The 25,772-nt window shown below is 35.9% G+C and overlaps 1 protein-coding gene across 1 annotated transcript in view; it reads left to right on the plus strand.

The window, feature by feature from the left end:
• The window catches only part of HSD17B12 (hydroxysteroid 17-beta dehydrogenase 12), a 125,942-nt gene that overhangs the window by 23,311 nt on the left and 76,859 nt on the right, over window positions 1–25,772 (plus strand). The window contains exons 2-3 of the mRNA XM_016146840.2: window positions 14,229–14,275; window positions 16,704–16,779. Of these exons, the coding sequence (XP_016002326.2) occupies window positions 14,229–14,275; window positions 16,704–16,779 (123 nt within the window). The remainder of the gene's footprint in view (window positions 1–14,228; window positions 14,276–16,703; window positions 16,780–25,772) is intronic.

A 25,772-nucleotide genomic window follows, 5' to 3' on the forward strand; every position in this document is an offset into this window, starting at 1 on the left:
TAAAATATCTTTTCTTGCTAACAAAACATTCAGATTTTCCTTCTTTGTGAAACCTTGAGTTAAAATGCACTAGTGAGTGCGGGCGTTTGTATTCCAGTGGTGTAGCTGAACCAGACAGGTCTGCAGCGGCAGTGGTTTATTTTTAGACACTAGGTTGCCATTTTTATCCTGCAAAAATATTCATCAGTGTCTTGCTGACAGGCCATCAGTTTTATAAATGTGTCACACAGACCAGATCTTGTTCTTTTCTCATTTTCTCCTCTAACTCTTTTCTTTTCCCTTTGATGTGTTCATAGAACTGTTTGGAGGAGGAGAATGCTTTTATTTCAATTCATGTTTTAGATACCTCATAGATTTTCAGCATCACACAGTTCATTCACCTATCTGCAGCTGCTTACGTATCTCTACTTGTCTGTTATGGGAAACTGTTATATGGATTACTGAGCAGAAGGCAAGGAAAAGAGATACGTGCATCGTAGGCTCTCTTCCTGGGTCCATTCAGTTTTTGGCTGCTTTCTCCAATATTTTATGTGTGTATGTGTATGCAGAGTGTGTGTGTGTGTGTGTGTGTGTGTGTGTGTGTGTGTGTGTGTGTTTCCTTGTCTTACCAAACTAGGGGCTGGCATCATTTTGCATGAGCAGTAGCTGCCTAAGGGCCTAGGGATTACCCCATGTGGTAGAAAGCCTACTAGTTTGGATTGAGAATAGATCCATCATTATCTCTAAATACATACAACACCAATTATTTAATTTGTTAGGAGATCCTTTCCTTATTCTAGATGCTCGAGTGGCAAATATAACCACAACAGAAGGAGAATCCCTGGAATCAAGAGAAAGCAAGGGGAAACTCATAAATATAGTAAATTAATTTTTTTTTTTAACAATGGATGCTCATGTCTCATGTTTATAAAAGTTCAGATTTCCCAAGTAGGTTTTGTATCCACTCCTCCATCTCTCCAAGAACTGTTTACTGAGTAGATCCTTAAGGACCTAACACATTAATAGCCTTGGTGGATACCATGGCTTAGAAAACAGGATTCCTGAGTTGTAGAACTTATAGTTATTTTAAGGAGAGAAGACTTATGTATGGATATTTCACAGACATGGCAGTACAGTATAGTGGGTAAGAGTGTAGGCACAGAAGCCAGAAATTTTTGTTTACAATTTGTGCTTGTCATTTCCTAGTTATGTTATCTTGGGAAGTGGTTTAGCTTCTCTGAGCCTCAGTTTCTTCATCTGAAAAATTGGTACGTATCTCAGAAATCACTGTTAAAGTTAAAAAAGATAATGCAGGTTTAGCAATATGGAGTATCATGCCTAGAACATAGTAAGCACATAATACATGCTAGTCAATTTATAATACCTTAGCAATAACAGGGATAATAAATACTCTGAGTATGCTATACTGCTGTAACAGTCAGAAACACATTCACCTGTAATCAATGGAACACCTGACTACGATGGCTTAAACAGATGGGGATTCGTTTAACAAGAAGTCTGGGGTAGGCCAAGTTGAAAGTTCATAATTCAGTAATATTTATTGAAAATCTATATGCCCGGTACTAGGTACTGAGATTCATCCATATATAAAATATAACAATCCATATCCTCATGAAACTTACATTCTAATTGGGGAGAGAGGCAAAATGAACAAAATAAACTGTAAGTTATTAGGATATTAGAAGTTAGGCCTCAGAAAAAGATTCACAAAGGAGGGCCTATTTAAATTAGGTTGTAAAAGAACAACGAAGTTTTAGCAAACAAAGGCGCAACAGAGGAACGCGTGTAAGGAAGAGTGGGGTCGCCGCCCTTACAATGCACGCTCAGTGAGAGTGCCGTGTTAGTCATCGCTGACCACGAACTAAGACTTCTGTAAAATTTCTAAATTTAGAAAATTTCCCATGTTATTATTCTGACTTTATATACCAGTTAGCTATTACATACTTAAAAGGAATCACAATAATGGTGCTAATGTATAGTGCTTTTAATCAAGGATTAGTCTAAACAACAACAACAATAATAAAACATAATGGCTGACACTTATATAATGCTAATTATGTGACAGGAACTATTGGAAGGATTTGTTGTCCAGGTTCATATCCTAATCTCGGAGTTAAGTACCATTACTATTGCCATTTTATAGATGAGTAAATTGAGATAAGTAAATTGGACCAGGGTTGTTTATCTTTCAGGACAGTGAAGAGACGTAACCGGAGAGATACATCTCATTCCATAGTCCCGTGGGATAGCGTAGGTGAGAGTGATGCTGATGGGGTCGAAGTAGATCAAATCCCTAAAGCCAAAGCAAAGGGACAGAGGAGAAATTGAGGGCATGAGTTGGGTCTGCGGTGGCTCATACAAACACAGTTATTATCCCTGATTTCTACAACTCCAATTGAGGCTTACCATTAGATGGGATGTGGTCCAGAGCCCTGTCATACTTCAAAGACAATCTTCCAATTGCTAAGCATTTACCTTGCTCAACAGGTACCATTAGAACTTTGATTATGGAGAGGGTGTTGTCTTTTGTTTCTTTACTTGGTTTATCTCTCAAATTAAATGAAAGAGAAATTTCAGCTTCAGCATTGGCCTTCCAATGGACCAAGTTTCTAAGATTAATTAAGCACATTTAGGTAGTTTCTGAATTGCTCCCCCCCCCCCAATTATAAATATTTCAACCAGAAGGCACAATCTCTCAGGGGTTTCATAGTTCAAAAAGTGACAATCACATCATGTTGCAACTACACAGAAATAGTGCTGCAAGTGGAACTGCCTGGCCCAGACCACACACATATCTCTGCACAGTCTCCATGGAATCCTCACAAAGAAATATCCTCCTCCCCTGCTCCAATTAATTGTTCTTGTATGTAAGCTGCTCTCCATTCCTGTATATCCAGAGTGACAAAATAGCGAAGCCAACCATGTAGCCAGAAGTCGCTCCAGACATTCGGGAGATGGGCCATAAGTGCCATGGTCTTTTCCAATCCAGTGGAATAGGAAAGGCTCCAAGCCACGTTCCTACAAAACTAGAAATTGTAGTGATTTGGAGACTATTCTCGTAAGTGGAGGTAACTCTGTTTCTACTGAAAACTCAGCCATGCTTTGATGTTTGGTCCTAACACACGCAAACAAGGCACTGCCTCTCACATCAGGTACAACCTGCCAACCAGACCCTTGCCTTAAAGCAATTATAGAACAAAAGTTATGACATCATTTGTCTATTAAAATTTCCATATGGTTTCTTGTATACATTCTGTCCCCAGTTAGGAGCTCAGCCTGTCAGAATGCAGATGTGGTCCACTCTTAAGAAAACCTGGTGTAGGAAAATATAAATTTTTAAAAATAGCTAACGTGGAGCATGGGACCAGGGACAGGGTGGGAATGTTTGCATTCCAAATGATTCTTCAGGTTTCTATTAAGTTAACTAGGGGAGTTTGCTTTACATAATGATTCAGAGAACAGATTTTATTTATACAGTATATAAATATGAGATCACAGTTATTTAAAGGGTAAACTTACTTAAATATACTTTATTTTGAGGACTCGGTCATGATACAATGTCACATTAGTTCTCACTGAAGAGAACACTGTAGCCCATTAAAAGCCAAGAGGCCCACTGAAACTGGAGGTGGCCTTGTGTCCTGTCAGAGTGAGCAGCCCTTGTCAGAAGAAGTAGATTCCATCAGACAAAAAAAATTCAGTGTAAAATATTACAGCTGTTCTCATTATTTGCAGGAGATATTTCCTTAGTTATTCTTAAATTATATGGTATCCTTGAAAGCAGCCCTGTAGTATTTAAATAAAATCTTAGAACAAGGCTCCAGGGAAGAGCGAGCCAGTTTAGAGGGGAGTTTGTGGGATCTTTTAAGTTTATTTGAGTCTTGAGCATGCTAGAGGAATAACTCATAATTATAAGGCACTTTGTTGATATAAATTACCCTCGTAGAATAATCAATCCACCATCTCTTTAATGCTGAGTTTTACAATGCTGTCTTTCCAAGAACTTGGTATTATGGTAAAACAGTAGAAAATCCACAATAATCCCCTTCTCTCCCCTCTTTTGTCCTTCTTTGGTCAGCGCCGTTTCTCTGTTTCTCCCAATATACCTCTTTCGGTCTCAGGTCAGGAGAGAGGGACTGAAGCAATGAATGACAGTGGGCAGTGGCTAACCGGTTCTCCAGGAGCGGTAGAATAGGTTCAGTTCTTTATCTTATTTCATTTTGGAAAGTCTGAGTTTATTAAGTGCTCTTCTATCCTAGGCTTTAAATGCTGAGTTAAACAGACCCTCTCCCGTGGCAATAACCAGATAGGAGCTTCCATAGTGTAATTAAGTTAACATTTACAGAACGTAATTTTATTTGAATGTTAAACCTTATAAAAAACATTGTAGGGGTTCAAATATGTGGTGACAGAAAGAAAGCTAACTATCGGAGCTGAACACACAATGTAAATATATATATGCCTTACTGTTAAAGTGTACGGCTGAAGCTTATTGGATTTCGTTAACCAGTGTCGCCATAAAACATTAATTAATTTTAAAAAATTGTATAAGAAAAAGATTGAATTATTATAGAAAAGTTAGAAAACGCAGCTAAGCAAAAGAAGAAAATAAAAATGACATTTAATCCTCTATCAATTTCTTGGTCTATGTGTGACCTTTTAGACTTCTTCCAATAAACACATGAACATGCACATACATGTGTATATGTAAATCTCTTTTTATACAAAAGACAGCAACCGTACTTGTTCTGTTGCATCTGGGAATTGGCTTATTTGTAAGCTGGATTTTCGATTAGCTTTTTTTGGCTCATCCTTAGATAAGAGTTATTACAAATTCCGACTAAGGGTGTTCAGGAGAAATAAACATTTTTAAATATAGTTGATTTTGTTCTACACAGTTTTGTTCCAGTTTTTCTTCTCTTAGCAATATATTGTAGATACCTTTCACTGCCAATAGCTGTTCTGTTGTGCTATAATTTCTGATAGCCGCATTGTGTTTTCATTGTCTTGATATATTATAGATATCGTATATAATATATAATATAGCTATATATGGGTATGCTATACATTGCCATATATCATGATTATATACTATATATACACTATATATATATCCTTCAATTATATAATATAACTTATTTAGTGATCCCTTATTATTGAATGGTTTCGGTTTTACTATTGCAAAAATGCTGCGATATACCACATCTTAAAGGTCATGTTCATTCTGAAAATCTTAAAAGGAAAGTCGATAGAGCATTAAGTTAGTAAGTGCCAGCAGATGCCATGTGACATTTAAAGAATTGGTTCAGATGTCCTTGCATCTTAAGGATCAAGGACCAATTAGGAAAGACAAGACCTACTGTACATCTAGTAGAATCTAGTAGAATACTGAAATTTATAAGTTTAGCAGTGAGGAACCCTAATTGTGAGGAATTTTGACTTTTCTCATTAAAGGTCTGTGGAAGAAAAGTTGAAAATAAAAGATTTTTTGATCGGTTACCCATGCTCTTTTCATCTTAAATTTCTGAAGATGAGCTGTTTATTTTATTATTTTAAATCGCAGTTCTAACTTATACTGTTTCTAAAACTTGTGGATGTGTATGTGTGTATGTTTGAAAATTAAAGATGAGAGAGAAGTCATTACTATGACTTTATATTAATCATAGTCATGCAATCATAGGGTCTTGGCCATACATTAAATATGTGACTACACTTAAAAGATGCTGAAACTGAGACTCAGAAATGTTAACTACTGGTTCATTTAGTTAGCAGAACCAGGACTAGAACATAGGTTTCCTGACTGCTAGTCAATTTACTGCTATTTTATGGAGAATATAATCTCTGCAACTGAGAAAAATAGTGTTGGATTAGATGAAGCTCCTTTAAAAAGATTCTGTTGGAAATGTATCTCATTGAGTGTTCATTTTGAAAAGTGTGATAGTCGTTAAGTTGCTTAGCATAATTTCATTGGCAGTCTTGGGTTTTCCTAAAAAGTAGAAAGAGGATCCAGACAGATGTCTGACAGGAGAGCATTGTGCTTCCATGGTTTTGGCTCTCTAGGGATGAGGGCGGTGGCGGGGGTGGGGGTGGGGCTGGGAGAAACTGTTGGAGAGAATAGATTAGCATTCTTTATTTCCTTTCTCAAATTTATGGTTGAAACTAGCTGGTCTTCAAGATCTACATTGAAAATAGTTGATCAAACTGTCTTTTAGGGAGGCTGTTTTGAAGTTCTTGACCAGGCCAGCCTCAGGCATTGACAGGAAGAAGCCCATGATATCTCCTATGTGTAAAGTACCTGCCCATGTGGTGAGGCCTGTTTGGCTGAAACATCAGCATTTAGGCATTTAGGGAAGTGTTTAATCTTTGAGGAAGAAATTATTCACTTACAGACTCTAGCTCAAAATACGATGTTATTGTAGTGTTATTGTGATACACCTAGTGGCTTAAAGCAGAATAGCTTCTTAGAAGGGAGGCATTTATTTATCAGAGTGGCAGAAATCCAAAGTGCCTTTGTTTTGGAGGAATTACCTACTTCTTACCTAAAGAATATTGTTACAAGTTTAAACTGGATGAATTAGGTTGAAACAAGCCAAATCTGCACTAGACCTTCCCTATATATTTATCTACCTTGGTGTATTTAAATTTGGGCCATTGAAAAGAAGTTAATTTTTGGAATTACCAAGCAGATCTCATTATAATTCTTTTACTTTTATCAAGGTGGAGTTATAGATTTCAAGGACACATGTAGTAGGCATTATTGACCTACTCGTGTGTTTGCATACTGTTTATAAGTTAAAGGAATGTTTGATTTAGTTATTCCTCTACCAGTGTACAATGAAAAGGATGTCAGAAGCTAATATTTCTTATTTTGAGCTATGGGACTGTTTTAATTTGGACTTGATGTAAAAACTTTAACCTATAAGCATTTCTGAGATGTAAATTTCTTACACGGAAGTAGAGGGAATGTTATGGTTTATGTTGAACATAAAACAATTGCATAGGCTGCACAGGTCTCATTTGAATGTTAACTACTCAACATTAAGGAGAAAATAAAGCCAGAATTATATTGCATATCAGAGACAAGAATCTTATAACTCTACCGTCAACTCTTTTTTTCCTTGCTATATTTTATGACCTAATTAATCATTAGGATTAAGAACCATATAACGAGTTAGGTAACTTTGGTTCTGTTCCTTTGCTTCCAGTATTTTGAACTTGTATACATTATTTAGCCTCTACTAATAGGAGGGCTTTGACATCCTAGAGGCCACACAGTCAGCCAGGCTTACTGGTTGTTATGGTCTGTAAAGCTTAGAAGTTCAGGTTATTGAAAGGTGGCTAAATGTGGTTGGGGAGTAAAGAGAAATGTCATTCTCAATATGAGTGACTCAGACACAACATGAAGTTGATTTCCTGGCATGTTGTATTTGGGAAACACCAGATAGACTGGCTGAGGGTAGGCTGGTTAAGGAATAGTGAAAAGTAAAGTTGGATTCTGCATTATCAGGTTAATGAGCAAGGAACTCTGCAGTTTTTGAATATACATCATGCATTATTGCTCACTGTGACTATTACAGGAAGTTCCTAGTTTATAAGTCAGTGTTCTATTGTGTAGTGAGTTCACATTCTGATAATTAGATTTAAGGTGATGTGACCATGGGCAAGTCACGTAAGCTCTCTGAGATTTGTAAAATTAGATACTATAGTAATCTTATTATGTATAACCCTCATATAGTAGCTGGGACAGTTACTAATTGTACCTAATGGAGTGTTGGGCAATTAAAACAGATAGTCTCTGTTTGCTACTGTGTTTGGCACATATTAGGTACCCAATAAATTTATTTACACGTCAGTAAATTTAGATACACGCCAAGGTGCTGTTCTAACTGAGGGAACGAGCCAAACTTAGATTCCTCTGTATTCTGTTGTGTAATCGAATGATGTAGGGATTGGAGTTTCACTCCCTGAATTCAAAGACGATGCAGTGAAAGAAATAGCAATTTATTTTCCTTTCTTGATCTAGCACTTGCTTAAAAGCTAGTGTTTATTAACTTTTTTTTTTTGTAGAGAACTTTTTTTATGGAGGTAAAATTCTCATAACATAAAGTTAACTATTTACCATTTTAAAGTGTACAGTGCAGTGGGATTTAGGATATTCACAGCGCTGTACATTCACATTCACCATCATTTCTGTCTAGTTCCAAGACATTTTTATCTCCCCAAAAGGAAAAACCATACTCATTCAGTAGCTACTCTTAGCCCCTGGCAACCAGTAATCTTTCTTTCTCTGCGGATTTACCTATTTTATTTTTTCATGTGCCTGTTGGCCATTTGTATACCTTATTTGGATGAATATCTATGTAAGTCCTTTGCTTATTTTAATAATCAGTTGTCTTTTTGTTCTTGAATTGTAGGTGTTCATATATTCTAGATACTGGACCCTTATTAAATATATGATTTTCAAATATTTTCTCCCATTATTTGTTTTTTCTTTTCACGTTCTTGATATTGTCTTTTGGTGAACAAAAATTTTATTTTTAATGAAGTTCACCTTAACCTATTTTTTCTTTTGTTGCATGTAGTTTTTGGTGTCATAGCTAACCTTAATAGCTTTCAATTTTTCCTTTCTATACCCCTTCCACTTTCTATTGCTAACTCCTGAGAATTGCTGACATTTATCGAGCATTTACTGTGTACTAAGTCCCATGCTATTCTCAAACAATCCGGTATGGCGGGTACTATTATTAACATTTTATTGAACCTTTACAAATGAGACAGATAGTATTGTCTTCACTTTAACAAACAGAGAAACTGAGACAATAGAGGTTAACTAGCTTCCAATGATGGCAGAATTGACATTTCAACCTGAACTGGAGCCTTGCTGGTCAGATTTTAGGGCCCCTGTTCTGAACCACTTCATTTACTCTCTGAACTAAAACAGTGAAAGCTTAACACCTTTCCGTTGTGGTGTTTTACTAGGCCTGTGATCCAGAAGTAGTAACTTCTTTGTTCCCAGAATACCTGCTCCCATGAAGCCCCTTCCATGTTCCCCCCGCATTTTGGATATTCCCAAAGGGAGCCACATTGCCATTTGAATCCACTAAATCACACTGAGCCACAAGATTGATAGCTTTTTAATTCTTATACAAGGGTTTCATTTTTAAAGATGATGTGGCATTAACTGAAATGACTCATTATCTGGAGTGGTTTTCAGTTAACCAAGTAAAGTGAGAAAACCAGGGAGAAGGTGTTTTGGGGTTTTGGTGCCACCAGAAGGCATTACAAGGCCTTGCCTGGAGGTGGGCCCTGGGGTTTAGGTGCCTGTCTTCACTTGATCCTGCTTTTCACAGTTTCTGCTTTTTCTCCGTTCTCAACCTACAGGTCGTTTCCGATTTTTTTCTTCTCTTTGTTAGTTTTTAAAGTGGCATGCTATAACTGGCTGCAGTGTTTGGTTGAGTCAAAGAAGAGGAGGGAAGGCTGAGAGGGCTGATCATTTGGGACCCTGAGCAGACCGAGTGAGAGAAGGGGCCTCTTGTGGGACAGACATTTGTAAGCTGGGCATCTTCTCTCCATAGTAATGCACTGTGCGGACGAAAGCACATGCACTTTTCCGAACTATGAGGTTGTGAGATATGCCCACAGTATCTGAGTTTATGCATAATCTAATATTTTTTTTTCTGTAAAATTGCTTTTTATTAAAACACGATTAGGAGAATAAGTTATAGTTGCCTTTATTTTGCATCACTTTCACTGCTTCTCTAATAAAAATGCAGGAAGTTGCTGCTGTTTTATTAACTTGCGGCCTGCACGCTTCTCTTTGTTCTTCGTTAAATATGAGCTGGCATGTGTTAGACTACGTTAGCATTTGCTCTTTGGGACTTCAGTGGTTTCTAAATTCAGCACCGCTAAGCCTGTTCCCTGTTCGCTTGAATCAATTGAGACTGCTATTTTTAGCAACAAAGGGGAATTGAAATAGCAATTTTCTTCCCATGTAATAGATCCCCAAGAGGAATACTGATGCAAGCTCTGTCATTTTCTATTCTCTCTACCCCACCCCACCCCTACCCCCCACCCAAAAGCACTCAGAGGAAAGGCAGCTGTCATGGTTTGCAGCAGTATTAATCTTTAATCAGTTGAGTGTTTTCTGCATTCAGGTGTTCAGGGGGAAAGAAGGGCCACAGAAGGAACCTGCCTGGAATAACTAAGCTCTTATGCATGGGCTCTGCAGTCAGAATTTGGTGGGTAGTGGCAAGAAATAGACAGAACAGCTAAAAATAGCAGGTTTGCTTCCAGTGTTCCTCCAGTCTATTTTTGATGTTTGATTTTGATAAGGTTGATTGGGTACTTACTAAAAATATCTGTTCCTAGCAAGTTGAGGACAAAAAGAGGTAGAATATTTTTAACCTACACAAACTAAAGTATTTTTGTCGACTGTATAAAATCTGGAAGCCCAGTGCTGGTCAGACGCCAGTATTTTCTATAATCTGTAACAAGCTAGACACTTCTGGGTGCCAAGTTGGGGGATTCTTTATATTTGTCAGTTTCCATCTTCTCAAAGGCTTGCAAATTTGGGTTCTGGTGTTGTATTTATATATGACAAAATATGCCTTTTTTATTTCTTCTTCCCCTCCCCTTCTTTCTTCTACCTCACTTTTGTCCCTGGCCATTATATGTACTCCCACAACCCTTAGGGTGTGGGTAGTACCTGAGGCTATTGGGTTATGCATGATACCTGCAGCTTTTTTCTGTGTATTGTTGAAAACTACCTTAACTTATCCATTTCACTCCATAGCAAAATGGGATCTGATAATACCCAGTGTTCTTAAAGAAGCAAATCTTAATGACAGGAACAGTGAGCTGTCACTACTTTGATAATTTGGCATGCTTTGCTAAGCCAAAATGGTTCACTGAGTAAAACTTACCTGCCACGTGAGAGAGAATACATGCGCGTGTGCGTAAACTCTCACACACGTATATCAGAGTCATCAGTATTTTTTTGAAATGTGTATATTCTAGCCCCAAACTCTAGATATGCTATATAGAATGACTTTATTGTAGTTTACTTATTTTCTTATTAAGAGATTTTTAAGCCTGTAATCTGAGAAGTCTGATATTGCCATGAATTCATTACCGTAATCATACACAGGATTTTCTTGTTCCACAGTTGTAGAGAACAAACAGAATAATCTAGGTACAAAAGGCTCTGTAAGTAGATAGATGAGCAGCAGATGCATTGAGTGTAAAGTACTATACTAAAAAAGGGAAGATCTTTGAGAAACCAGGTTCTCAGGGAAGGTCTTAAGTTGTTTGTTTGGCAGTTTGTAAGACCAACTAAAACTAAATGGTGAGTGTCATTCATGCTTTCTGCAAATGTCTGCCGAGCACCTACCTCATGCATGTCACATAGCAAGGAGCCTGGAACCTGATAGAAGAATTAAGGCGTATATACATAAAGAAATACAATTCAGGGTAGAGAGCGGTCAGTGCCAGAGGAGGAATGCTTATGAAGAGCTGTGGAGTTCAGAGGAGAGAAGGTTCCTTTTATTTGAAGTGATCTGGAACAGTGGAGTTTGAACAAGGCTATGAAGGAGAGGATTTGAGGTTCTGGGGAGCTTGGAGAGAGCGGAAAAATGTATCACAAATAGAAGGAAAAGGAGAGAACTGGAAACATTAGAAAATATTTATTCTTTATGTGTGTAACATTGATGAATCAGTAGCAGGAATATAGTGTAAAAATTGGGGTTCTCATTCCTCCAAAATACTCAGGAGATGAACAGTTACAGAAATGTGCAGTTGAATTGATCAGGAGATTGCATGAGCTTTCAAGTCACGCTTACTATAATATAGGTGGGTTCTACCACAAATGGTTAAATCCATAAGTTAATATTTTTTATAAACAGAACCACAACAATAAAAACACATAGGTTATCTTTGAAAGAATCAGTTTATTTTGAAAACTGGTAAATAAAGGAGGAAAAACCCAAACATTTGTCTTGTTCTCCTATGCAAACGCTATATCATTGTAACCAAATAACTAATAAGGAGTCATTTCTCTATGGAAATATTCTAACTAATAAATGAAGGTGAAATGATAGAATTTAAATATCACCATTTTGCAACCTCTAATGAAGTAGTGTGTCATCAATGGCAGCTAATAAAACGGAAAGAAAGATAACCAGATATATGCCACCTGGTGCAGATACGCAATATTACTTATAAAGTATTCTTACCAGAAATCAAACCCAAATTTCATCAAGCATCTATAACCAACCACCAGGGGAGAGAAAACATGTTAAATGACATCAGGGGAATGCAATCAACAAATCAGGCTGGGAAAATATAAATATATGACCCGATATCTTCAACAAATAAGGAGAGGGGAAGAGAGAGATGGAGATTAAATAAATAGATATAGATAGAGAGGTAGGTGGATAGATAGAACCTGGAGATTACAAGAGATTTAATAGACATTAACCAATTTTAAGTATGGAACTTACCAAATCCTGATTCGACTAAATTATTATTCGACCAAATAATAATTCCTTGACATCCAAAATGTCTGTACTAGTGAGATATTGGATGTCAAGGAATTATTATTTTCATTTTAGGAATGTGTTAATAGTATTGTGGTTCTTTTTAATAACATACATACTGAAATACTTTTGAATGAAATGATGTTTGGTATTCATTTCAAAATAATCTGAGGTGGGAGGAAGCTGGTGGGGGTATCTATGAAGCAAGGTTATGCTCAAGTTGATGATGGGTGAAGCTGGGTAAGGGGTACATGGGAGTTTGTTAACTGTTTTCTTTAATTTGGGGTATGTTTGACTTTGTTTAATTCTAAAAAGTGTTTCGAAACTGGAAAGATGAAGGCTGAGTGGAAATGTAATGAAAATCCATGAGATTTTGAATGACATGGCTAGGAAGAATATGAATGTGTTTGACGTATTTCTGAATAGTAAAAGTGCAGCCATCTTATGTAATTTGAAAGAAGTGATTTTAGGACAAATTCAAGAAAATCCTACTTTACACCATAACTCGTTTTTCATAATCTGTAAACGATTTGGAAAAACTAATAGTTAGAGAAGTTTTGGGAGTGTCCCTAACCCTTTGGAACAGACAGCCGTTCTCTGAATTTGTAACAAACATAATGTAAGGATTTCAGAGATAAGATACTGTGGTGTAGCCTGATCCATTATAATTTTCAGATGTTTCTGCTGCCCAGGTTTTTTGGAGAGAGCAGAAAAATTGATCACAAACAGAAGGAAAAATGAGAGAATCGGAAACATTAGAAAATATTTAACCTTTATTTGTGAAACCTTAGTGAATCAGTAGCAGGAATATATTGCAAAATTTGGGTCCCTGTGCCTCCAAAACACCCAGGAAACGAAAAGTTACAGAAATGTGCAATTGAATAAGAGAAATATGCTTTACCATTGAAGAAACAGATCTTATTCAATTTTTTACTATGCGTAATTAAAAAATTAGTTTATCGAGCTATAATGATATAGCATATACTTAAGTATACAGCTCAATAACTTTTTGCGCAGACATGCACACACAATATAGAATATTTCCTTTACCTCAAAACTTCCCTTACTGTCCCTTCCCTGTCATCTATCTACCTTCTTACCCAGAGGTAACCAGTATTCTGAGTTCTGTCATGATAGATTAGTTTTGTCTTTTTTTTTAACCTTCATAAAAGAATCATAACGGCTGTACACTTTTATGTCAGGTGTTTTTTACTCAACATAACATTTGGGAGATTGTCCATATTTTACAGATATTATTAGTTTGTTCTTTTTTAATATCTGGACATGTTTATCTACTATGCATAAATAAAGCTATCGTGAACACTCTTTTGGTAGATGTGATGTATTTATACCTCTTGGGAATTGCTAGGTTGTAGGGTAGGCATATGTTTAATTCTGGACATAATACCAAATAGTTTTTCCAGAATAATTGCATTTTGGAAATACAGTGCCACCAACAGTGTATGAAAGTTCCAGTTGTTTCACATCCTATCAGCTCTTGGTATTGTAGTGTTTTTAAGTCTTAGCCATTATAGTGTATTTTCAGTCCTAAATTTGAACCACTATATTGCTCCATCTTTTACATCAAAGTACCACACAAGTCCTCTTGTGCCTAATCGATGGATCCTAACTGTGTATGATCAGTTCTTCACTGTATTTTTTAAACTAAACTGTTACTTTTTTTTTCTTTCTCAGTTGTCACAGGTAGTACTGATGGAATTGGGAAATCATATGCAAACGAGGTAGGTGTTTTTCAAGACCTTTATTTTTGCTATTACAAATATATGAACAAAATGAGTATAAAACTTTCTGGGAACTTGGAATTGTGAAAAATTTAGTATAATTTAATTTTATATTATGTAAATATGGACAGTTCTTGTTTTTTAAAGTTAATTATTTTGAAAACTGTTTTTCAAAGGGTGGATATGTTACTATAGTGGTTACATTTTCAGACTAGTCCATGGTATCATTTACACAAGAAGGACTGATTGACAGAAAGAGATTGACATATACAGGCAAAGGATTCAAATTCTCTGTAATGGAATTAAAGGGGATAGGAAACTGTAATAGTTTAAAAACCACCATCAGAATCAATTCGGAGGACCTTCCTTTCCTCTATGCTGCTTCCCTTGTGTTCGAGCATAAGCCTAATAAAATTTAGGAATTAAAAAATAATAATAAACAAAGAAAACCCATCATACAAGGCAGGCACTTGGCAGTACTCTTGAGGCAAGCGTCCTTGTCTTCCACTTCTGCAAAGGCACCTGTAGCCCGTGACACTGCCCCGTGGTGATGAAGGTCCTGGCAGACCCTCCGAATCTTTCATTTGTCATTTCCAAAGGCTTTTTATTTTTTAAAATTTACCTTTGTTTTTCCAGCTTTTTATTTTGAATATCAAAACTACAGAAAAGTTTCAAGAAGAATATAATGAATACCCCTATACCCTTTCCTGGGATTCGTCAATTGTTAACATGTTGCCACGTTTTACTTTCTTTATTATTATAATTATAATTTGGCTGGGTCATTTGTGAGTTACAGACATCATACATAACAATTCACCCCTAAATATTTTAGCATGAATCTTCTAAGAATTAGAACATTTGCCCTTATAACCACAATGCAGTAGTCAATTCAATACTATTTACAACATACAACCCTTATGCAAGTTGCCCAGTTGTACCAGTAACCTCCTTTTAGATCTTTATTTTTTGTTCCAAGATCCAGTTTAGGTTTCATGTCTGCCTGGAAGAGTTCCCTGGATATATATTTTTTTCTTTTATAACAGTGACATTTTTGAAAAATCCAGGCCAGCTGTTTTGTAAAAGGATTCTCACTGGATTTGTCTGATTATTTCCTCATGATGAGATTCAGGTTAAACTTTTTTTTTTTTTAAATCAAGAATATTACACAGATGTTATTGTATCCTTCTGACTGTGTCTTACCAGGAGGCACAAGAAGTCCTCTTGTTCTATTATTGGTTATGTTTAGATAAATCATTTATGAAAATACTGCTCCCCATAATTCTGCATTATAAAGGTACCTTACCTCTGAGTAATAAGGAATATGTGAGATGATACTTTGAGACAATACGAACATCCTATTTCCCAATAATTTTTCACCCAGTGGTTTTAACATTCATTGACAATCTTAGCCTTAAAAATAAGTTATTACCGTGGTGGTTTAAAAATAGTGGTTTTCTAATGATATCTTTCCTTCTATATTTATTAGATGCTGTTTTTCTATAAATAAGAGCTTTTACTTATCCTTCCCTCATATTAATTAAAAAAAAATTATCAGCGTGGATTCATGGGTTATTTAGTGGTTTCACAGCAGATTAATTTAGCACATTATTACCAACCTTTGTTATTTTTATTTAAAAAATGTCCAATATTTTCTCATTTGCAGTATCACTCATTACTTAATAAAAATTGACTTTAAGACTGGAATATTAGTTTACTAAATCACTTATAGTTCATAGAAGCTAATTTATTGCTCATTTATATACTGTCTGAAATCGTTCACAAAAATGTTTTGTTTCTGTCAGTGTTTTTTCCTCTGCCTCTATATTTATGTGTCTCTGGAGTAGAAACCAAATTCCTGTAAATCTTAAACATTCTATGCAGCACTTACACAGTGCCAGGTAAGTGCATGGAAGACGCTCCTCAGGAAATTCTTTATTAATTTATCCAGTTAACTGTCTTAGTTTGTCTTGTTGTTCCTAAAGTATAATGCTTAAATAAAAAATTTTTAATTTATTCTATTTGGAGAATTCCTAACATTTTAATGATAGTTTTCTTTCCAGTCCTTTGGTCTTTATGTATGCAATCTGAAAATACACTTTTAAAGCCAATTTTTAAATTGTAGAAGTAATAGATAATTACGATAAACAATGTAGATTAATACAAAATGAAAAGTAATGGTCTTCCTTCTCCTAAAACCCTTTGACATTTGTATACTAGCTTGATTTAGAAACATAACCCTTTGGGGCATCCTTTCGTAAAGTCTTCATTTTGGATTGTCCATTCATTACACTTGGGTGTTTTTGTTTTTTAATTTAAATTATCATATGGTGAGGTTTTCTTCAAATGAGTATATATCTAATTTCTGTTTTTAAATGAAGCGCACAGGTGTGAGTGATTCAAGTGTCTGGTGTCTCTTTTACTGTTTCAGTTAGCAAAGCGTGGGATGAAGATTGTCCTTATCAGCAGGTCACAGGATAAACTGAACCAGGTTTCCAGTGAAATAAGTAAGTTCTCGCACCAAACCTTTCCTCCCCTCACAATAACAAAAGGAATGCAGCTTAATCTAAGTTTAATATGTTCATGCAGATATCTAGCACTGACATATTTATAGTTCGAAGCGTTTTTTTCCATGCTGTTAACGGGATGTTTTAAAGATGGATCACTAATTTTTTCAAATTAATATGGGACTTTTGTAATTTGCTTACAATATCTTTTACTGACTCATTTAGTTTCTGTTGTCAGGAGTCAAATTCTCTAATTATTTTAACATGTTCTATTTAGAACATTTCTGTCCATTTAAATCTTGTGTGCGGTTTTTTTTTTTTTTAATTAGGAGCTTAATGAAGTTACTATTAATTGAATCAGGGCACACCAAAGTGGCATTCTGAACATTTTTTTAATGACAGCAGATGGTAAATTTGTACAAATTACAGATTAGAATATAAGAAATACCAAATCCATCCAGATAACAGTTAAAAAAGTAACAAAAGTAAATATGATTCAAGTTGCTAAAAACCTACATTCTGATAATTACACACAGCTTTCAGCATAGCACACTTAAACTCTGCCCCTGGTCAGGGAACTATTTAAGACCACAGCATATTCAATGATTCTAGTGATGTAAAGATTCTAACACTTTTAAGTATTGATGTCAAGAGATATCCTGTAACAGGCTCACTATGTAAAACTCAAATGAGAATATGCGAATGTTCTTTGCAAACTGTAAGGTGCTGGGCAGATGTTGTTAGCTATTGCTCTTATTTTAGATTTCTCTAAACTTGAGAAAAAGGAAGATTCGTCTGTGTAACTGACGTATCTTGTGTTTTTTTTTTTTTTACTTTGACTTCATTGTCTTTATAAAGTTTAGATCATGATTGAAGGAAAAATAGGAAAGTTAGCATATATACATGTGACAGGGAAACTATTTTGAATTTTCTTCTTAGTCAACTGAAGACCTGAATTATAATGTGACAGAGACTCTTAACTGACATCTAATTAACCAATCAGGTAGATTGACCAGTGCTGTCCCTTTCCTTGGTAAAACTGACCTACATTGTGACCAGGAGATTTCTCAGTTTGATGCTTGTGCACTTTTACGCTACAAGTCAACTTGTTTACTTATTAAGAGTCAATTGTGTTTCTTTCCAAACTCACTTATGCTGGATGCATATGCTATTGAATAATCTGTAAACTGATGCAATATTAGTGTAAAAAGAGTTGTTTCTATAAAAATGAAGCAGAATGCTCTGAAAAAGTGATAAAAGCGAGTTCTTTTGGAAATTGACTGTCGAATTCAGGGGGGAACAAGACAAGTGTAATATATTGGAAAAAAATTATTAAAAGTAAAATAAAATTGCTCTCTGTTTCATATGTGTTGAAGTTTTCACTGCATTTTTAAAGAACTGAAACTGCAATCATAAATGATATGTTATGGATGTGGTTTATGCAAGAAAGATAGGAATTCCAGTCAGCATGTCTGAACTAAAGGCCGTGGCTGTACACAGGGGGTTGGTGAATGAATTATACTTATACATAGTTTAAATTAAAGTAGATGGTTACACTGTGTGTTTATCATTTTCTAAGATTCCTTGCTTTAACTGACTTCTCTACGTAGCCAACCAAAGAACTGCCCTAATTCAGAGGAGAGAGAATTTCTACTGTTTTTTATTATTATTTTTACCAGCTTTATTGAGGTATGCTTGACATAAAATTATGTAAGTTTAAGGTATACAATGTACTGCATTTTATTATTTATATCACCATGTGCTACTGACATTTATGTAGTGGTTTCTTTATTCCCTCATATGTATTATCTTCTTGACCCTTCACACATCCTTGTGAGGTCTATATTTTTGTTATAATTTTTTTCCAGATCATAGCTAGTCCTACTGGATGGATTACATATAGATGCACTTTATTTTTAGGCAAAAAACAGATCTTTATAGATTCCTAATATTAAGTGTGTTAAATCTTTTTAACCTTGCCAAAAGCACAGATCTTTACAAAGGTAAGCATATCGATATACAACAAATCTTTGGCATTTAAGGATTTTGACTTTCAAGGTTTCAACTATGTAAATGCAACCCTAAAGGTCTAAGACACAGTATTTTGCAATTTCGCTGAGGTGTGAATTTGAATTAAGCTGTGACACTAATGAGCCTGAAGTGTAGTTACTGAGTAGGTGAACTTAGCATACTGCCTGAGTCTTAGTATCATTTCTTTCTTAGTTACTTGTAGTCGTGTGTGTAATAACTTTTATGCTGATAAAAATGTGGGGTGTGTGTGTGTGTGTCTGTGTGTAAAATTAGCTGTTAATGAAGGCATCTCCTAGTTGCCAGAAGTAAAGGTTCATATGCAGAACATAGAAGCTTTTGATTAAATGGTACATTGTATTTTGAAATGCTGTGATACGAATGAAACTACCATCTGCTCGATACAGAAACAAGAAAAGCTACCTTGTGACACTCTCAGGAGGTGCTCCAGCCTGTATAAAAGTTGCTTAATGAGTCAGAAGATATACTTTAATAATATTTGAAAATTTGATTAACTTATATAAAGTGGCATGTGACCGTAGGCAGAAATGTAATTCCGGAGTAAGACAGGAGGATCCTGTTCAAACATTTTCATGGTGGAACAGATGGCAAAGGCATTGAATTGACCTTTATTGTGAGGGAAGTTTTTTTTCCTTGTTGAAACTTTTGAAAAATGTTTTTCTGAGAATAACATAAATTTAATGTAAGAGGCCGTCCATTCTAAGCAGATCAGGTCATTCATTCTAAGCTGAAGAAATACACAGAGATTTTGAAGTTTGGACAAGTTTTCAACTCAGATGTAAATCATCTCTGAAGGAGGATAATGTTTTCATGAACCTATCAATTCCAGGGCAAGAAAGGACTAGAATTTCATGTCAATGAAAATAGAGTAACTGTTTATGCATTCAGCACGTCTTTGTTGAGTGCCTGTGTGCCTGGTACTGTGCCAGGCAGTCAACATGCAGTGCTGAGCGAGGTAGGTGCAGCTTTCTCCCTCACCGAATTTATATGCTAGTGGAGGAAACAGAGAAAACAAATAGGTCAAAAAACAAAGAACAAAAACAAACAAAATGAAAAACCACGCCAATAACGTAAGTAGTTGCATTCTGTTTCCATGAAGGAAACAAACAAGGAGCTAGGGAGAGGAAATGGAGGGTTTCTTATTGTGTAGCAACATGGCAAATTTTATGACTGGCAGTGTGTTCCAGGACCAGACTAATAACCTCTTGCCCATATAATGGCACTCTAGTTATGAAGCTGGAATCTTAGTGAAGGGAACATCCACTGGGCCCTCTTGGGGTGTGGTGGTGGAGGGGCTGTGTGTGCAAGTTGCATGTGATAAACCCACTCCAGCATTCCTATCTCCTTAAAGCCCTTGGATCCCTGCTTCTGCATTGTGCCTGGGAAGTTGTGGCCTCCCAGTCTCACTAAATGTAGGCTGTCGTGGAGGCCAAGTTTCAGTCAGCCACCAAGTTGGCTCAGAGCTCCTTTAAGCTAACCATGAAATCCTGTCTCTGGTAAGTGACTCAGTAAAAAAAAAAGTCTCAATCTGGTGTTATCTTCTGTTTTCCTTGGTCTAACACTTTTTAGAATCCGCTCTCACACAGATTTCCTGGGTTTCTACCAATACAAAGTAGCAAAATTTTAGTTATTTTTGTGTGTAAGCTATTTGTGGATCAGACTTTGTGCTTGTTCCCCAGAGAACTCTGTGATCGAACCCTGTTGTGGGTGGCAGTAAGGGGTGGTCCAGTTGGGTCTAGAGAAGAGGCGTTCTCTTTAAGGAAACCGCTTTGAGAGATATGGTGAGGTTATTACAGATGCTTCAAACCAGGGAAAGCTAATCTCTTCAGACATAGGAGAACAAGATATGTACTTCCACTGGCAAGGGGAGCTCAGAGTAGTTTGGGGGTTCAAGATGCTCAGCTTCAGTGGCATCCTCACTGATAGATACCCCAAGACTTAGCGTCTCACTCTTTCTCATTCAGTGCTTTCACTTTCATGCATGAAACATGGTGAGTCTGTGGAATTCAACCTGCATAGTAATTTCCCAACTGGCACAGTTAAATCTGATGTTAGCAAAGTGGGCTCTGTGGCTATAAGACATAAAAGTTTTTGTTAGGGCTGCCATAGAAATTGTCTGGTTCTCTGATCATAAATGTGAATTGAAACTTTAAAGACCCAAGCTTGTCATTTTCTTTTGGTAAGTGCTCCAGTGCATTGAGAAGGCACTCTGCAGTCTTAGTACTCATCATTTCTGCCAAACTCAAATGTAGCTAGCTTTTGGTCTCTTAAGGCTCCTCCTTAATAAATACTTCATTATAATCAGCAACCAGCGTTTATTCGATCAATGGAGATGCTACTGTAGTATGGATCAAATCAAACCAATGCAAAAGTCCTTTGAGGTCTATCTTTTGGGCTCCTACTCCTGATACCAATTTCTGTATCAGGCAGAGTTCAGTTAGGAAACAAGACTAGCAAGGTAGTTGAACTAGTCTAACTTGTCTCTTTTAGACCAACTCTTAAACTCACTCCAGTGGTTAAACTTATCCCTCCCTCTTCTCTATCTGATGGAAATAAGAGGAAAGGAGATTGAAAAGGAAACAGGTGCCAGCCGAAGAAAAATAGGGGACTTCGTGGGTCCTTTCACCTTCAACTCTCCAGTGTCATCATACAAACTTGGTGATTCACTCCCTTTAGAAGCAATTTCTTGTGAATGTGGAGGACAGCCTACTCATCAAAGTTCTTTAAAAAAAACTTTAGAATGGTTATATATAATTTAGTAGGGAACTAAATGTTTCGCCAACAGTGGATAAGTGCTTTCTCAGAATTGGCCACTTTAATGAAATTACAGTTCTTTGTGAGGATACCTGTCACCTGTTGAATTAAGACAAGCTGAAATTCATCACACATATAATAAGCTTATTATCATTGTTGGCCAGGATTATTAATATTTTAAGTATTTTTGTCAATATTGATTTGTCAGAGAAAAACTCTTGGATAAGCTTTGAACTCTGAGCTCAGTTTTGACTCCCGGTAAAGCACTGTGAAAAGGAGGCCAGCTTTCAGAACAACCTGCTAGTTTGCAGAGTATAGAGATGGTGATATGTACTGTTTATGTTATTATATGGTAAATCTAATTATATACAGTTTAAACAGATTTGATATTTAAAAATGCACATTTCTGTCTTTGATTTAAAAAACCAAACATGATGTTTCTCTTTTTTTGTAACTTATGTGTGAAGCCCTGTAATTTCACAAGTTTCTCTCTTGAAATGCAAATCTTTTAGAAACATAAATTTTACTGGTTTATAGTCAACAGAGGACTAGAATAAGGTAAAAAATATCAGTTTCACTTTTTCAATCTTTACCTATGATCAAAATTGTGCAATTATGGTACAGATTTGACTAAGTAAGTTTGTTCCACAATTTTCTAATGCACTATCAGTATCATTTATCAGATGTTTTGTTATATTTAGCCTATTTCATTTGTATAAGGACAGTGAGGTATTAATGAACACATGAAGATCTTTTTGTTTTATGTTTAAGAACATGATAACCACATGATGGTAGGATTAGAGAGTTAATCTTCTGCAGCTCCTGGAGTCGTGTATATTTTTCTGTCATTTCTCTAGTACCAGAAATCTTTTTATAGCCCTTAGAGTTCACATAATTCAAGGTCAGGAACCACCAGGAACCAGGAGCCATTTTTTTTTTTTTTTTTTTTTTTGCCTCTACTGGTTTCGTCCGTAGTACCTAACACTGTGGCATTCTCCTTTTACTCCAAGATCCCCAAATTTGTCCATGTTCCTAACTTTCCAGAAAGTGACATTCTTTACTACCCATAAAACTGACACATAGGGAGAGTTTCCTGGGAGGCCTATGAAGCATCATTTCCACATAATGGAGTGCAATCCTTTTTCCTTACTAGTGGGCCTGTCATGCCTAATTAAATGAGATTTACTGTTAAATGAATCATTTCTGGCATGGTCATGGTTACAAATTTGTTTTCTTTAATTATATTCTGTTAGAAGATAGATTCTTATTGAGCCTATGCAAATAATTACATTGCTATATAAAGTAAAAGAACTCCATAAAGACATGGTGTATAATATTTAACCATTGCTCTGACAAGGCCAATCAGTACGTGTTGTATTTTCTATAAATTTCCATCTTTAAGTTGATCTAATGATATACTGGTTTATGTTTTAGTTTCTATTGCTGCATAACAGACTACCCTAAACCTATCGATATGAAATAATGATTTTAGAAGTTCTGCTGGGTAGGAATTTTGCAAGGACATTTCTTCATTCCATTACCAAGGTGGTACTCAGTGGATGGAGAGTCTGGTTTGGAAGATCTAATATGGCTTCTCTCACAGGTTTAGTGCCATGCAGGGAGTGACTGGAAAGCTGGATTTGGCTGGAACTGGTGACTAGAGTACCTTCACGTAGACTCTCCAGCGTGGCCATCTCTGGTACCCATTTTCTCTTAGAATGAATATTCTAAGAGAAACAGGCAGAAGAATCTGATGTCTTTCTGTGACCTACTCTCAGAACTCATAGTGCCATACTCTCTTTGTTGGTCAAAGCAGTCATGAGTCTGTCTGGATTCAAGGGGAGAGGAAAAGACTCCATCTCTTGACGGGGACGTGACTTGGTAGCTGTGGAGAACGTGTGGGAAGGGAGATATTTTTTGAAAATAAAATCTGGATTTGGAAAATACAATCTGCCAGTTTATAAGCTATATTAAGGTTCCCCCGAGAATATTTTTCTTGAATTCAGATGGATCAGTAGAACAACATACCATTCAAAGAGTATATCATTTTAATTTGCCCAAATGTAGCCAGGCACAAAGAGGGTTAGTAAAAAATTAAGAGGAAAGAAAAGATGTTTTCTCAAAACCACTATAAATTTTTTCTCGTTGGTCTCATTTAGTCTTACAAAATTAATTCTTGTTCCATTGGCTCTTGGGTAAGCAGCATGTTTTTACAGTGTCTGATTTTCAAATAAAAGAATACTATAAATTCAGTCTGTTTTCTATTGTAATTGTCTGATGGTCTGCTTTTGGTGGCAGTGTTGGGTTACACTGGAAGGAAGCTTGACCCATGAGTTGATTCTCTGCAGCATCAATAATAGTCAAGGCTTCTGACATAGTCCTACACTCAGGCTATTATTCTTTGGTTGTTTCTTCCTAAGGACTCAATTTTCTGATTTTCAGCTTAGGGCTAGGGCCTTATCACAAGCTTGAAGGAAAAGTAGGAACTACCGGTAAATAAAACTGATGGTCTCTAGTTGATTTATTACAGTAATTAACAATGTCAGAATGGAATCCCCTACTGGGATATAATATAGAGCTAATTAATGATTTAGGCAGTGATTATCATGAGGGCATGAGCCTTATGATAGACACTAAAGACACTGACAGATCTCCAGGGACTTCTATAGAGTCTGTTTTAAAACTGCCACCAATTAACAGTATTTTATACTTGGAAACAATCTTAGAAATCATTTTGTTCACATCATCGTGCCAATCTGCTCATGAAATCATGGATCATGAATATGTTTCTGCTCAGCCTGAAAAGTACACAGGTGTTGAACATATTCATTTATAATTACACCTTGGCTTTTCCCATGTTATTGGCTTGATAAATAGGGCAGCTCTCCTAAGAGAGCTGAGTAATTAAAGACTCAGAATATGCTGTATATATCCCAATAGCCTCGTTGCTCAATAGTGCTACCTAGTGGCTCTCTGGGAAATACCAGAGCTAGTTTGAGTGTAAACTATATCTTAACAATTTTGTCATTCTTAATTTGGGGCCCAAACTTGTGAAGGCTGTATCATAAAGAGTTGCCAGGAGACTGGTTATTAAAGCAAAATATAAGCATAAGTGATAGGTGCCCAAGACAAAAAAAAAAAATGATTATAGTGGTTTACAGTGACAATAATTAAAGCATAGCTACAAGAAACAAGAATTATTAGGAAATCTAGCTTTTTCAGAAACAAGAAACTTTTGTTAAAAATGACTCAAGGGCATGATAAAAGTCAACACCAAAGCTCAAAAAGTTATCAGGCCGTTAGGGAGTGAGAGTGCTCTGGGGAGATAAGGAACCATTTCTGGCCAGGCTGGATATTTACTAAAGGCAGAACAATTTTTTGTAGCTTTCTCATTAAGATTATATTATCAAAGATCAAGTTTCTTCCGAACGACTGATTTCAAGCTATTAAATTCATAAGCTTTCTTTTTGATGTTAATGTATTTTATACATACATATGTATATTTAGATGACAAGTTAACACTTTCATCTTGAGTTCAAAATGTATTAGTGTTGTGTTCTGTTGTTACTAATGCACATACCACATTGAGTTTGCCATCCTAATTGGAGTTTTCTTTAAGAATTTAGTCTTTAGTCTGGCTAACTGAAGATGCCTCATTATTTAACTCACTGTGTTATCAGTATAGTATCCTAATGTCAAGAATCATAGAAATTAAATTTACACTGGCACTGCAAGAGCAGTCCCACTGTTATTGGTAACAAGTTTGTCAGATGATATTTGAAAGGTTTACACAGAGGATTGGAAGAGCGAGATCAAGTTTGCAGCTTTGTCTGAAGTTTAGAAGAACCAATCCTTCTATAAAGACATCAGTTCTTAAAAATTTAAATAACCGTAGAGGCACCGATAATATAGCTAATTGGTAAAACCTCTGTTGATAATTTAAAAGTTCAAACAATGAAATGTCGCAGTGGCAATATATTTCTGATGCCATCAGAAATAAGACATATGCCTATTTTTAGAATTAAAATGATCAAACTAGTTCTGATTTGGCCAAGGATTTACCATAATCAGTTTATGTGCAATTTGAATACTTATATACTTATATAATTCTCTGTTTATTACCAGTTATTAAAATATTTCAAAAGTTTATGTTGGCGCAGTGTTAAATAACTATTAGTTGCTAGTCAAAT

This window comes from Rousettus aegyptiacus, unplaced genomic scaffold (genome assembly GCF_014176215.1).
Source record: "Rousettus aegyptiacus isolate mRouAeg1 unplaced genomic scaffold, mRouAeg1.p scaffold_m13_p_5, whole genome shotgun sequence".
In the NCBI taxonomy this organism is placed as follows: domain Eukaryota; kingdom Metazoa; phylum Chordata; class Mammalia; order Chiroptera; family Pteropodidae; genus Rousettus; species Rousettus aegyptiacus.